This window comes from Mus musculus, chromosome 10 (genome assembly GCF_000001635.26).
Source record: "Mus musculus strain C57BL/6J chromosome 10, GRCm38.p6 C57BL/6J".
Lineage (NCBI taxonomy): Eukaryota > Metazoa > Chordata > Mammalia > Rodentia > Muridae > Mus > Mus musculus.
In genome coordinates, this window is record NC_000076.6 from 43,074,381 (window position 1) to 43,089,535 (window position 15,155).

Here is a 15,155-nt window from a genome sequence, read left to right on the forward strand (position 1 = left end):
CAAGCTTTAAAATCAGATATAAAAGATTTGCAAACAACTCGAGATCTTATAATTAATATGCAGTGATATCAGAATTAGCACTTAGAACTCTATACAGAAAAATATAATATTTCATAAATTATGTAATCATGAACAAACCCTTGCAAAAAAAAAAACTGTTTTCACTGTGCTAAAGTAACATTCTAGACTTGTCGTAAGTATATCATTCTTACAAGTAGTTCGCAGTTATTCTTGAAGGCAAGCCTTGGAGTTTCCTTAGCATAGTGCTGCTGGGGAAACGTTTCAGCACGTCCATCTTCATCTCTAGCCTGAAGGGAAATATAATGGCCTATTTAGGGACTTACAAATAATGGTAGGAAAAAAAAAGCTCAGATCATTAAACAAACGGGAATCCAGAAATAACAACATTATTAAGAAGTTTGTTTAAATACGCAGTATGCCCTTTAGGTATCAAAATTTGAGATTTGTTTTTCTTTAGACTGTTTGGTTTCAACATGCAAATTCATCATGGTGGAATAGTTCAAAGAACACAGAGCAGACCCAAATCAACTGATTTTGTTGGGTGTCACCAACACTCGAGTGTTGTAGTGACACAGTTCCTCACACGGTCAGGAGACTGTGACATACATACGTGTTTAAACGTTTTTGACATGCTTAAGCAATCTCTAGATAAAGCATTTTTAAGAAATTCTAATAGCAAGGCCATAAGAAAAGCAAATTGCATAGTTATATTTTGAACTGTAATATTATTAGAGATAAATTGATGCCCTCAATTTTTAAATAAAGATCCAAAGGATCAATGATCTCATAAGAACAATGATTCTTCTATTAAATGCAGTTAAAAAAAAGATTTAATTAAGAAGCTGCATTAGAAGTTCCTGGTTATTTTGATCTAGGCTGTCAATTGAGAAAGCTGATGTTTCAACAGAGGCATCCGCATTATTCACCAGCAACACCCACTGAAGTCTTCTCTTCCTAACCTCCATTGGTTTCTGACTTGGAGGGGTGTGAGGGAGAGGTGGGTGAAAGGGGCATGTCCAAAGTACACTCGTTAATCCATTCATCAGGGGGACATTTGCATCCTGCAGCTCTCATGTTCTCTTAGCCCTAACTGCTTATGCTCTCCCTCCCTCTCTCTTTCTCTCTCTCTCCTCTCCTATCTCTATCTCTCTATCTCTCCCTCTGTCTCTCTCTATCTCTATCTCTCCTGGCCCTCCTGAAATCCACAGCTGAGCTTGCCTCCCTCACATATGGCTTGCATATAATTATGCATATTCCATTTTGCACTGCATTAAAATGATGAGCTCCTGGCTCCCTGCCAGCTGATTTTTAAGAGCCCCAGTGAAGTAGGAAAAAGGAGAGAAACACAGGGAGAGCCGCACAGGAAGCAGCAGGTAGCTCTGTCTGCTGTCTCTTTAGATAAAATGTATGTCTGGCACGGAGGGAACAGCTGAGAACTACCTGTTGTGATATACGGGCCGGAGGGGGAGGGGCAGCGAGCAGAGTCAGTGACACAGCAATGACAGTGCTTACGTATCATTTCCCTGACAGAGTGAAATCTACCCCGACAAGTGTCACTCAGAGCTCCCCCGCTACGCTGTAGGCTGTTGTTTCTAAAGGAATCCATATGTACTCTGCATGTTTGAAAATTGCACCACTTGTATCTAGTGAAGGTTTCTGTTACTCGTCATGAGGCCTCTAGGTGGAATCGGGGAACGAAATGACATGGTCAGGAGTTGTTGGGGCTATGGCGAGTCTGTGTGGAAGGGATAGCTCTGCTTGGGGCTCATTTTTATGTGTTTTTTTTAATGAATATCTTGGTGAGGTAGTACCGTTTCCTTATACTCTTATCCCCATAAAGCCAGAGAAAAATTAAAATGTGTTCTAGGATAGGCCCTATGTGACAGGGAAAGAAGCAAGCATCGTGGCCTCTGGCTGGACGGTCACCTGAAGCCTATAATGCCCCTTGCCAGTGCAGCAGGACTGCTCTGCAGTGACATCGCCGTGTGGGATGATGGAACTCAAAGGGGACCCATTTTAAACCCCAACAGACTGAGGCAGCAGTGAGTACAGAGACGGAGGGAGCTGGAAGCAGGCTTTGAGATGCCAGTGGGCGGCACCCATATTAACTTCTTCACAGCAAAATCCTAAGTCACTGTGTGATGGACAGACCCCTTAAAGGAAGGAACCACATTCAAGTAACCTGGCCATGTCCGGTGAGTTGTACCTATCTGGATGGTAACTAGACCCTATCGTAAACAACTTTTGAAAATACCACCTCAAGATATGTCTTGCTTGGTGGTGGGTTTATTATATTCCTGATGCACTGCAATACATATGCTCAGAAGCACAATTTGCATATCGTTTACAAGGGCTACTATTTACATATGTATGTCTATATTCAATATATATGTATCTTGAGTATAAATATTCATAAGGTGGAATATGTTTATTATGCATGTACTATGTATACACATTCATACACACCAGATGCCTATGGATATTTTCAACATAAGAGGCAAAAATACATTCATTTCACTTACATGCAAGGTGCTCACTATGCTTTCTATGTGTTTAAAGGACAAAAATGTCCCATTATCTAAGATTCGGGTGCTGTGTAGGTTTCATACTAAGCCTTTATCCCTAGGAGGCTTCGTTAGGCAGCAACAAAAGAGAATGGGGAGCATTGGGGATGTTGGGAAATAAAAAGAAGCCAGAAACGTGTCTCTTCATTGAGCCATTGGGTTCATCTCCCTCAGCTCGTTCAGACACTCAGGCTGACTCCAGAGTCCAAGAAATCCTGTCCTCCAGGGTCACTGAGATGACTCAGTGGACAAGGCATTTATGGCTAAGCTTAGAGACCTGAGTTTAATCCCTGGGACCCAGATGGTGGAAGGAGAGAATTGACTCCCAGGTTGTTTTTACAAATGCACAATGATCAGGCTCCAGTGCATGTGTATGCACACAGATAGGTAGATAGGTAGGTAGGTAGGTAGGTAGATAGATAGATAAATAGATAAAACGCAAATGAAAGAAAATGTCTAGCTGGATATGTGCTCTGCACAGGATGGAGAATACACAAAGTCCAAGGAATGTTGAGCCCTGATCCTAATATCTGTGTGCACATGTGCACTGACACATGCCTCTCACCACAGCAAACCCACTTGCATTATGAAGCTTTAAAATGAAATTTCAAGTTATTACTAAGTGGAATGAAGTGCATTCGACTAGGCAGCCTAGCGTCTTGGGTAGGCTGTTTTCTGTTGCTAACAACATGGGTTTCTGACTCCTACTTTCTACCCTTCCGCAGATTTAATTTAATAGGTCCAGCATAGGGTTCAGAATGTAGCTTTTTTATAAACTCATAAAAACAAAACTGAATAATAAAAAGCTCTCAGATGACAGCAGAGTGTACAAACAGGTCAAGAGCAACTGGTCTAAGGAGGGTATCCACAGGCACGGAGAGGACACTGAACCACTGGGCAGTGCTCAGCAGATGTGGCCCTAAGGTGGGTCTTACTCTAAAGGGTTGAGAGATCCAGGGACCAGCTGCCTGTCAGAAAAATGTCTGGTTTGTCCATGGTTGCCTCTTGGTTCCTGATGAGCAAGCTGACTTGGAGAGCTTCTGCTTCGCTTCCTAGCAAATGCCTTCCTTCATCTCTCCAACCCAGACCAAGACTTCCATTTTTTTTTCTTTCTTTCTTAACTTCTATCTCCCCAACAAGGGTACAATTATGTAGAGGGCAGGACAGAGTTGGGTCAACCATCACTATCTTCAATCACTGACTGGTAAACACGCTCCAAGAATGTGCTTGCTCACCAGTGCCCAGCATCTTGGGGCAAGGTCAGGTACATTCCATTGCAGTGCCACTAATCTTGTACATAGATTGATTTCAGAACATCTTAAGATGTCATGTATTGGGCCTGTGCCTTAATCTATATATGCTCTATTTGGGGTGCCAGATAATGACTTAGTAGTGGGGTACAGAGAGAGGAACCCAACTACCCCTGCAGATGACAGCGTAGACACTGAAATTATTCCAGAGCAGGTCATTGTAATAACACAGAGCAGACAGACCTGCCGACAGTTTTATTATTGTTCTTAAATTCCCTACCAACAATACACAGCTAATTGACTTCCAGGAGTAGACCATCCCACTGGTGGCTCTTGGCCCCCACTGGGGCCCAGAAGACAGTGTTATTGACTGCCTTTGTTCTGGAGTGACAAGTTCTGAAATGAAGGAGTGTGGAGACACTGGCTGATGGACTAATTCACTTCATGTGCTTTAACCCCAGCAGCTGTACTCTGGCTAATGTGCTGCTAAAAGGGAACATAGATGGGAAACCATTTTGTTGCATTTTACTATGAATGTGTCATGAAAGATGTGACTGGCAGGACAAAGGGACATTTTTGACTTACTGTTCTGAGAAAGCTTCACATTTTTGCTATTAAAAAAAATAGAAGAAGAAAGTAAAAAAATTTCACTAAAATTGTAAGATTTCCACAAAGGCTTGTGTTTTTTGTGGGGGAGGGATTAAAGATTTATTTTGGTTTTTAATTGTGTATGTGTGTGTGTGTGTGTGTGTGTGTGTGTGTGTGCGCGTGCGCCCATGTCACATTCTCACAGTGAGTACAGGTGACTATAGAGGCCAGAGGCCTCAGATTCCCCTAAAGCTCGAGTTGGAAGAGGCTGTGAAAGGCCAACACCTAGGATTAGAAGCAGCTGTGACCCACTCCGATACACACACACATACATACATACATACACACACACACACACACACACACACACACACACTCCCTGGAGTTAGAAGTAGCTATAACTCCACCCCACCCCACCTGCAGTTAGAAGCAGCTGTGACCCCCATGTCCCCACATATACTTGAAGTTAGAAGCCACTGTGATGCCCCCCCCCACATACATACATACACACACACACCTGAAGTTAGAAATGCCTGTGCCTCCCTCTACTCACACACACCTGGAGTTAAATGCAGTTGTGACACACCCTCACACACATACACACATACTCCCTGGAGTTAGGAGTAGCTGTGAGACCTCCACTCTCCCTCCCTGGCACCTGGAGCTAGAAGCAGCTGTGACCCCCCCAACACACACCTGGAGCTAGAAGCATCTGTGACACCCCCCCCCCAACACACACACCTGGAGCTAGAAGCAGCTGTGACACCCCCCCCCCCAACACACACACCTGGAGCTAGAAGCAGCTCTCTCTAGCTGTCTCTCTGTCTTTCTGTCTCTCTGTCTCTGTCTCTGTCTCTGTCTCTGTCTCTCTCTCTCTCTCTCTCTCACACACACACACACACACACACACATACACACATCTGGATGCTGAAAATGGAACCCTGGTCCTCTGCAAGAGCAGTGTGTCCCTCTTAACTGCTCAGCCATCTTCCCGGCCCTCTTCTTGTTTTCTGAAATAAGGTTTTGTTATGTAGCTCATGCTGGCTTCAAACTCAAGATCCTCCTGCCTCAGCCTTTCACCATGCTTGGCCTCATACATCTGTTTTCCTGTTGCACCTAGTATTTAAGTAAACACTAGAAGCCGACACTCTGGCTAATGACTTGACTCTGTACTCCAGAGCCCTCTGCCTAAACCTGTGCAGTCACTTCTCTGGGAAATCACTGGCTGTATCCTGAATCTTCTATGTAATAAATTGTAATTCTTCCAAGGACTCATTTCTTTCTCTGGGAAAAAGTCGTGGTGCAATGTTCACACTGAAGCAAAATCTTTCTTCTGGACAATACCTTTAGAAAACATGGAACATTCTAGGAACAGCTCCATTTGCCTACCTCACACAACAGGAAAGGTTAATGTTATTGTGGAAGTAGAAAGACAACGAAGCTTTGGAATTAAGCCTCCCCTGGTGGATGGGAGTGTAGATATTTCTGTGTCAGTGTGATGCCGTTTATTTTGAAAACAAGAAAAGGTTTTCCTGCCGGGCGTGGTGGCGCACGCCTTTAATCCCAGCACTCGGGAGGCAGAGGCAGGCGGATTTCTGAGTTCGAGGCCAACCTGGTGTATAGAGTGAGTTCCAGGACAACCAGGGCTACACAGAGAAACCCTGTCTTGAAAAACCAAAAGAAAAGAAAAGGAAAGAAAAGAAAGGAAAGGGAAAGGTTTCCCCTGGAGTCAGAACCATGAGGCAGGGAATGTGGCGAAGGTTCCAGTTCTTCCAGAGCTCAGCAGATACAGCTGACATCACACATGTGATCACACATGTGGTGTCGGTACCAGACTTGGAAACTTCAAAAATAGTCCATCTCGACGTTGTGGGGATTGATGTAGAGATGAAGCTTTACAGAGACATAAGGGGGGGCATTCACTTTCTATTTTATAACCTATGTTTTGAACAAGAAGTAATAAAACTTCTTTTTTCAAGTTTATAGTAAGCATTCGAGAACTCCGTTTGGTTTCCTTTTCTTGTGCTTAGATGCCAAGGACATACAGAGGAATTGACAGCCATACAGAGCCATTCTAGAGGACCATGGATGTCTTTATGAACAAAAAGGTCAGCCAGTGCCTCTGTCCTGCAGGAGTGCACACCCTAGGAGCTCTGCCCAGCTGCTCCTGCCCTTGCTCGATATGGTAGGTAGGGAGGTTTCTGGAGTGGCCCCCTGCCCTCCCCGGAGCTATAGCCCAGATGCTTTCACCTCAGAGAGCCAGTTCCTCCTGACTGAACGCCCAGATCCCCTCAACTGGTTTCTTGCCCTTTACCCTAATTTTCATAGGTAAAAATAGAAACCTTTCCCCCTTCTGGAAAATTCTTACACACCATTGACCCTCGCCTTTAGGAAGTCATCTGGGAACCCATCTTCCAAGTCCTAACCTGAGTCCTGGGAATACAGGATTCATCGGGATCCCTGCATGTACAAACCGTGTTCTGTTCAGCTGCAAATCTCCAGAGTGTGGTCTAGCACCTCGGAGATCAAGGGAATGAATAGATTCCTGTCCTTCAGCCATATAGTACTGGACACTGCTTTGCACTCCAGTCCTGATCCCTGGGTACTGTCTCCGGACTTGCCTCCACTGCCCACTGCCTGTTCATTCTGCCTTTTTTTCCCCCAGAACCCCTACCCCTCACTTAGACAGCATGACTCAGCCCCACCGCAGGCATTGAGCCTGACTTGGATGGTGGCCAGCAATCCTTTTGCACTACTTTCCTCTCTTCAACTCCTCAATAGACTGAACCCTGCTCTATTCTCATAAATCCTCACCTATTTATAGGTTAGACTTGCCTGCTAGGTACCCTCTTCTTTGCCCCTAATGTCTCACCTTTTCCTGCTGTCCCAGGCCAGTCTGGGATGCCTCATTTGAATTCATCTTGCTTATGAATCATGTCTTTTCTTCCTCATAGACCAATCCTTCCTAATCTGTGGAGAGCCGTGCAGCGAGCAATTGCGTGCGTGCCGTGAGCAATCGCCATTATAAGATGGCGCTGGCTTCCACTGCGCCTAACTAGTAAACAAGCCTTATGCGCAAGTGCAAGAGTGAACTCATGCCTAGTCACTGCCCATCTCGCGGCATAGTAACGGGTTGATGGGCGAGCAACGAATCAGGAGCTGTCACGCCACATCAGGTGCTGAAACGTCACGCTGCAGGCTATATAAGCAGCGCCATTTTCCCGGTTCGGGGTCTTCCTTCATGATAAGTAAGCAATAAAAGCTTTGCCGCAGAAGATTCCGGTTGTCCTGAGTGTGTTCTTGCCGGCGGGGACAAAAGCTCAGGATACTAATCCTTTGAGGGCAGAGATCACACATTATATATGAAGCCTTGCTTGTATGATATATGATATGTATGATATGTGACAGATATAATATTGTATGATTTCATATATATATATATATATATATATGAATATGAAACTATGCTTGTATGATACACACCCTGTGTGATGGCTAGATGCATGTCAGCTTGACACAAAGTAAAGTCATTTGAGAGGAGGGGACCTCCATTGAGAAAATTCCTCCATAAGATCAGGCTGTAGGCAAGCCTGTAGACATTCTCTTAATTAGTGATTGGTGGGGGAGGACTCAGCCCACTGTGGGTGGTGTCATCCCTCGGCTCAGGGTCTTGGGTTCTAGAAAAAAGCTGGCTGAGCAAGCCATAGGTAGCAAGCCAGTAAGCAGCAGTCCTCTATGGCCACTGCATCAGCTCCTGCTTCCTGGTTCCTGCCCTGTTTGAGTTCCTGTCCTGACTTCCTTCAGTGAGGGATCATGATGTGGAAGTGTAAGCCAAATAAACCCTTTCCTCCCCAAGTTGCTTCGATCATGGTGGTTCACGGCAGCAGTAGGAACCCTAAGGCATCTGTAAATGTAGTTCAGATGGATTCATTAACCCCTGCTTGTGCTTTAAGCCAATATTTTGTTTTCCCGTACTCTGAATGGCCTTCCTTTGAACAGAGATCTGTGCAGTTTGAGCTGTGTGTCTGCAAGCAGCTCTAACTGAGCACTCCCATCTGGCACCAGACTCTCCTCTGGACAGACTCCGAGCATCCCTGGATGCAAGTCCCAGACCTGGGAACGTTCTCAGTTCACATTACCACTAATTTTTGCACTGGGGACCCCCCCCCCTTCACCCCTTCATTCACTTGGTGAAGACATTTGATTGGATTCCTGTGGTGGAAGCTGTTTTACTTTGCTCTTTCGACAAAATGTATTTAACCTCCCATTTAGTGTGTCTAGGAGGAGAGGCTGTTCCCCAGTACAGCTTCTCCTGGCTTCCCATGCTCCTCATGGGCATCACACGACACAGGCTCCCCATATCCCTGTGGCTCTCTAGGCTCCTCTGACAGTCCACATAGCCTGATGGATCAGAGGAGAAGGACTTATTTGCAGCAGTGATTAAAAAAAAAAAAAAAAACACCGTGCAAACCTTTATATATATCATAAATTTTTAATATCCAATTTGGAGTCTTCAAAGAATAATGGTAACAGATATGCAACATGAAGATAATGGGAATTGAATCATGTTTATGGTTTCCATAAGCATCTTAAAGATGTCAGTTCAGAACTGCTCTGAGCCGCACAAGCACCCAGCTACCTTGTGCCTGATTAATGGCTGCCCTCCTAGGGGGGCTGAAAGGGTTACACAACAGCAGTCCGAATCACAGCTACTCAATAAACTGAAATACATCTCCATCACCCCAGCACATCACACCAGCGTGCTGCGGGATCACCAGAGTGGCCTCTAAGTGGTTCAGAAAGCCTCTGTTTTTACTTCTTATTTTCAAATCCATTTTTCCTTTATTGGACAGGTGAGCCTTTTGCACCTGACTTCACTGCTCCTTGTCAAATCACATAAATGTCTTTGTTCCCGGAGTGTCCACAGGTGAGGCGGGGCACACGGTCTGTTCTGTGATTCTCTATGGCAGGGGTACCACCATCACACCCTGGCAGCTTCTGATTATTCCAGAACCTTAATCCACATTGGATTATCACAGCTCCCTGATTGCTTCCCTCCCCTTCCTCTCTCCTCCCCCCCCCCCCCCCCCCCCGCCCACTGCCTGCCTTTGGCTTTTTCTGCTATTCATTTGCATCTATTACCCAGGGACCTGTGAGGGGGGAACAAAAGGCAGGCAAGCAGAAATGCTTCTACTTTGCTACCGGTTGGCACCCATAAAATGCTTAAATAATTGGCCCACTGAGACATTGTGGTTAGTCCTTTTATTCCTGTTCCCTGAAATCTCTGGGCAGAAGGGGGCTGGGCACGTATCTCTATGTGCAGACCTCACGATGGACCAGAGAAATCAGAGGAAATATGAAACAGGCAAGGGCTGCTGGGAGACTCCAGGATCCCCTCGGCAAAGCTCAAAAAGGAGGCAGGCATTATAGAAGGGTGTCGTTATCTGCAAGGCGTCTCCCCCAGAAACAGCCTGGCCCCAAATGGGATTCAGAAGTACACTGCTAGACAGACTAAGATACCGTCTTGGGTATTAGCACAGGTTTCTATAGCTCTTCTGTATTATATATCAGGCTCCATATCAGCATTCTCTATATATTAACGGATTTAATACAGGTGATTAGTGCCGCACAAAAGAAAAGTCTAGAGCTAGCTAATATTATCTCTAGTTTACCTATGAGGGAACTGAGGCAGAGAGAGAGAGATGATGTAATGCATGGATTCACACAGATAACAAACAGTAGAACTAGAATTCACACCCAAGCAGTCTGGCTCTCGAATCTGATGTCATAGATCCTGACTGTTTATTTCTCCTGTGTTGTCAGCTAAAGAAGTCCCTGTGTTATAAATTGTGAACACTGGTGTCACTAAATTGTGTGCATGCATGCATAAATGCATGTGTGTGTGTGTGTGTGTGTGTGTATGAAACGGAGGTGTTTGATATAATATAAGATAAGAGTGGGAGTCTGCAAAGGATTCAGGAAGAGAGAGGTGAGGCAGTGTGTCAGCAGGTCTCTGAGCAGCCTCAGAGAGAAGGGACTTCACATTTTATAAAATTAATCTTTAAAGCAACTTTTCCATGCTCCTTTGAAGCAGGTTTAATCATTAATTATAGCACCAAGGTCCCTCAATTCCAGAAGAGACACATCTGTGGAACTCTCTCCACTCTTAAGACTCTTTCAGAATTTCCTTTGTGGGTTTTTTAAAAGCATCACCAGCATTAGGCTATCACTGATTTTTAATCCTGCAGGTCTTGCTGAGCCGGCCACGAAGGGTACACGTTTGTCCCTCACTCCTTCCTGGCACACTGGTCGACACACACAATTGTGACTGTGATTTGGGTTAGTATGAGTCAGTCTATCAAGACACTGGTTCTGCGTGGATAAAGTAGAGACAATGAGTACCAGCTCCTGCCTTGCTGAGAAATATGCTTGCTTTATTGTGATCATTCATGGAGGTACGGCTGTGATTCAGAGAACCAAAGGCCAAGCCAGCCTCCACTCAATCCACACTACCCTCCCAGCTTGGAGACAAATATGTCTATGCAGGCCAGAGCAAGCCAACAGCTAATTAGCTCAGTTGGTGGGTGAGCCATGCAAGAGGCTGGGGTTGTGATTCTGGGTGAGTTGCTTGCTCTGGGTCATGTTTACAGAACACAGGCCTCAGGGTTCATATCATGCCATACATTTAGAGTTCCTGACAAAAGGGGCAATGGATACTGGAAACCATGTGTGAGGATTGGTAAGCCAGTGCCCATGTCTCCTTACAGCTCAGGGGCCTGCCTGGTAAGGGTTGGTTACAGGAGAGTCATGAAATGAAATGAAATGAAATGAAATGAAATGAAATGAAATGAAATGAAATGAAATGAAATGAAATGAAATGACATGAAGGTCTCCTCAAGTTCATCTCTAATTCTGAGGTCCGTTCTGGACTTGTAGAAATACTTGTCAACAGCATGACGTTACAACTATGACTAATGATAATGTCTCAGCTCTGTCACCTAGAACCAAAGGGACTCCACCAGCGGGGCCCAGCTATGATAAAGCTTCAGTCCACAGTCCCCCCATGTAACTACCAACCAACAAAAGAGGTTTGCAGATCGTGTTGGCCATCAGAATCTTCACTGGAGGTTGTTCTTCTGCCAGCCCCCACCGTGAAGCCATTTTCCCATGGTAGCGGGCTGGCCTAATGCTGCTTGTGCTCTAATGCTAATTGTGGGGCCCCCAAGACTGGTTTCCCCAGAGATGAGAGAGTCCCCAGGTAGAAGCTGAGTGACCCTGCCCCTGTTATTTCTGATTGGTAAATAAAGATGCCAACAGTCAGTAGCTGGATAGGAAAGACATCGGCGTGGGGTTTAGGTTTCACAGATTTGGAGGAAGGAGAAGGCTCCATGGGTTAGGAGTAAAAGAAACGTGACCCTGTGGGCTGGCCAATTGGAGTTAAGAGCAGCCCAGATGAAGTATAGTAAGTAGTAAGTAATAAGTAATAATTCAGGGTTATCAATAGGAAAGTAGATTCCAATAGCATAGATCTAGGCATCTGCCCATCTCTTGTACTGCTTAAGGCTTATTTTAAATATAAAAGCTGTGTGTGTGTGTGTGTTTTATCCAGGAGCTCAATAACCCAAGGTGGGGTAGGAACTCCAGGTCAGGATTAAAATAATTTATACAACTCTCCACCACCTCAGCTCTTGTCTGTTCTCTGCCTATGGCCCTACATTGGAACTATAGTTCTGTATACTTGTCCCAGCCAGAGTGTGCCACCCCCTGTAGATGTGGCCTTGATCCTGACACTTGGGGGCCTTACTCTGATCCGAACTGTCTTACCCTGATCACTGCTCTGGCTTGGGACATCCTACTAATTATGCCCCCAAACATGATTTCTATTAGAAATACAATTTCCTTAGGAAGAAATATACTGAGTGTCGCAGAGTGCTTGTAAAAACTTACAATCAGCTTGACAACAGAGAATAAAGCCCAGCTCTAGAGTAAATCTCTGCTTTTGCCGTGCATTATGCACATAAATGCTCTGTGTGCCATGGAGGGATACTGTGATTTACACCAGTGGATGCAGCAAAATGAGAAAGATGGGGTGGCCCATCCATTGGCTCTGCCCCCTGGGTCTTTCAAGAGTGCAAAGTCCGGATGTCATTCTGAACATGTAGGTCTTCCTGACAGCTTCAATGATGATCCATGTGCCACTTGACCTGTTAACGGAGATGTCGTCACACTTGAAGAAGAAAAACTGCCTACATTACCACTTCCACACTCAGGAACAGTCAGCCTGTCTGAGGGGTGGCTGTAAAGATGGCGGCAGAGGGCATCATAAATAACAGCCTCTGTTCAATTGATAGTCTCTGGAGTCTTCATCTTAAGTCCCAGCCACTCTGCAGATGATGAATGGCAGTAATAAAAGTTGGGATTGTGGCACGTTTAAATAGGAGAGAATCATTTAGGCAGAATTTGACTGGGGCTTACAGACATCGCCACTGAAGTCCACAGCTGATTATCAAGCCAGGGCCTATTTTCAGATGGCAGCATAAGTATTTCTTGCTTCTCTTTTGTTGTTGTTATTGTTGTTAATTTTATTTCAAGGAGATGCATTTTGTGATTAAGGCCTACATGAAGGAAGGTTAATATTGCTTGGGTTGCCACATCCCTTCTTGGCATTAACTGGGAATAACAAAGTGTGCTTCCATCTTGCAAATAGCCAGCCCCTTCTGTTTGCTCTATTGCCTCGAAACTTTGCACTGGAAAGAGGCTCTGAAGACCAGAGTCCATTGGGAAGCCAGCACTTCCACCTCAGTGACCAGATACAAAGGATGAAAACTCGACACAGTAGCTGCTTTGACAGTAGTGATACTTTGCTGTTGCTGTGTTGGGCAGTATGTTGAGCACTATGGACTTCAGCTCATTACAATTATAGTGCCACCACTTCCATATTGCCTGTGAAGAAACTGAAGGGACTCCTCCAAGGCTCAAGTGCTTCAGGTGGTAAAGCTGGGTCTAAGCTGTGTTGGGTTACCAGACACAGGCTGGTGACTCCAGACAGGAACAGTCAGCTGCAGATGCCTGGTGACAGTGAGCAACAGAAGCTGCATACGGGACTAGAAAGAAGGCAGAGAAGTCGTGGACCCTTGCCCAAGTCCCCGTGGGTCCTTGTGGGCGGGGGACATCTTGCCGCTGGTCTTTTCTGTTCATGGTGAAGATCTGAAGATGTTCAGCGCAGCTCAGACGGAGAGTGGTAGGGAAATCAGCACCTACCCAGAGTCTGAGGACCGATGTGCAAAGCTAGAGGAGTGAGATACAAATAGGCAGGCTAGGCAGCCCCAGGCTTGGCCTCTCCGGGTGCTCTGCACTTAAGATGGGAGGAGAGAGAGCAGGGACTACAGGTGTGGTGCCAGGGGCAAGCCACCCTTTATAGATTTGGGACAGAAGATGACCTGAAGTTGACAGCTGAAGTTGGGGACAGAGACCTGTAATACAATCTCTTTCTGATTCGTTTGCACATCCCACAAATGAATTGTTACAGGATTCAAAGGTAAGTGTACAAACATGTTCTCTCTAGAGAGAGTAAGACATGCTTGCAAGGGCACTAAACTCCAGAGTGTAAGCCTCTTGCTGTGATTCTTAGCTAATTGTGAAACAGAAAAACTGCTATGGTTTGATTTGGAAATTAGTAAAAGAGGGCTAAGGATTACTACTTGATAAAAATCATTACCAATATGAGTCTTCCCTTGCTAACAAAATCAAGTAGAATTTACATGTAACCAAGTGTCCTAGCACAATTCTTTTCCATGCCTTATGTGATGTCTTTGAATCATAAGAATGTTTTGGGTGGCCTTATAAACTGTAATATCTACTACACTATATTTATGTAGAGCCATTGAATCATAAGTGCTTGGATGGCCTTATAAACTATAATGTGCACCATACTATATTTATACAGAACCACTAGCTGCGACTAAGCAGAAGCCAGGCAGCATTGGCAAGGGTGCTGTGGTGATTTGTATACGCTTGGCCCAGGTAGTGGCACTATTAGAAGGTGTGGCCTTTTTGGAGTAGGTGTGTCACTGTGCGTGTGGGCTTTAAGACCCCCATTCTAGCTACCTGGAAGTCAATATCCTGCTAGCAGCCTTCAGATGAAGATATAGAATTCTCAGCTCCTCCTCCACCATGTCTGCCTGGATGCTGCCATGCTCCAACCTTGATGACAATGGAATGAACCTGTGAACCTGTAAGCCTGCCCCAATTAAATGTTGCCCTTATAAGAGTTGCCTTGGTCATGGTGTCTGTTCACAGCAATAAAACCCTAGGACAGGTGCTTGCACAATGGCTTTCTCTCCCTTCTACCCATTCCTTCATTTTGCTCATCATTATTTAGCACTGACTGTGAGAGGCATCAGTAGCAGGTAACTGGGGAAGTTACCTAAGTAAATTAAGTCAATACCTAAAATGAACTGCATCTGACTCACACATTCAACCCAGTTTCACTTTTTTGAGTCCAATGATAACAATAAACCAAAGATCCCTTGCCAAGGCCGATCCATATACAGTTAAAGAGCATGTCTATCGCATTTAAAAATTGGATTTTAAAAATTAGTATGATTTTCTAAAGGCATATTAAGGCAAACTACCAAAGGCTGAGGAAAGAAGACGTTCTCGTGGGCAGCATTACGATCGACTTGGAAGCAAGAAAAGTTGAGAGCTAATTCCTTAGAGGCAAGCACTCTGT

At 45.0% G+C, this 15,155-nt stretch overlaps 1 protein-coding gene across 4 annotated transcripts in view; it reads right to left on the reverse strand.

Annotated features, from left to right (window-relative positions):
* Sobp (sine oculis binding protein) overlaps positions 1 to 15,155 on the reverse strand; it is a 180,652-nt gene that overhangs the window by 71,893 nt on the left and 93,604 nt on the right. For 2 of the 4 annotated variants that reach the window (XM_030244820.1, NM_175407.3), the window contains one exon: positions 213 to 308. The exons of the other annotated variants lie outside the window; for them this stretch is intronic. Coding sequence is in view for 1 of the 2 variants with exons in the window: in NM_175407.3 (NP_780616.4) it covers positions 213 to 308 (96 nt within the window). In the remaining variant the exon portion in view is untranslated. The remainder of the gene's footprint in view (positions 1 to 212; positions 309 to 15,155) is intronic. 4 annotated transcript variants of the gene reach the window in all.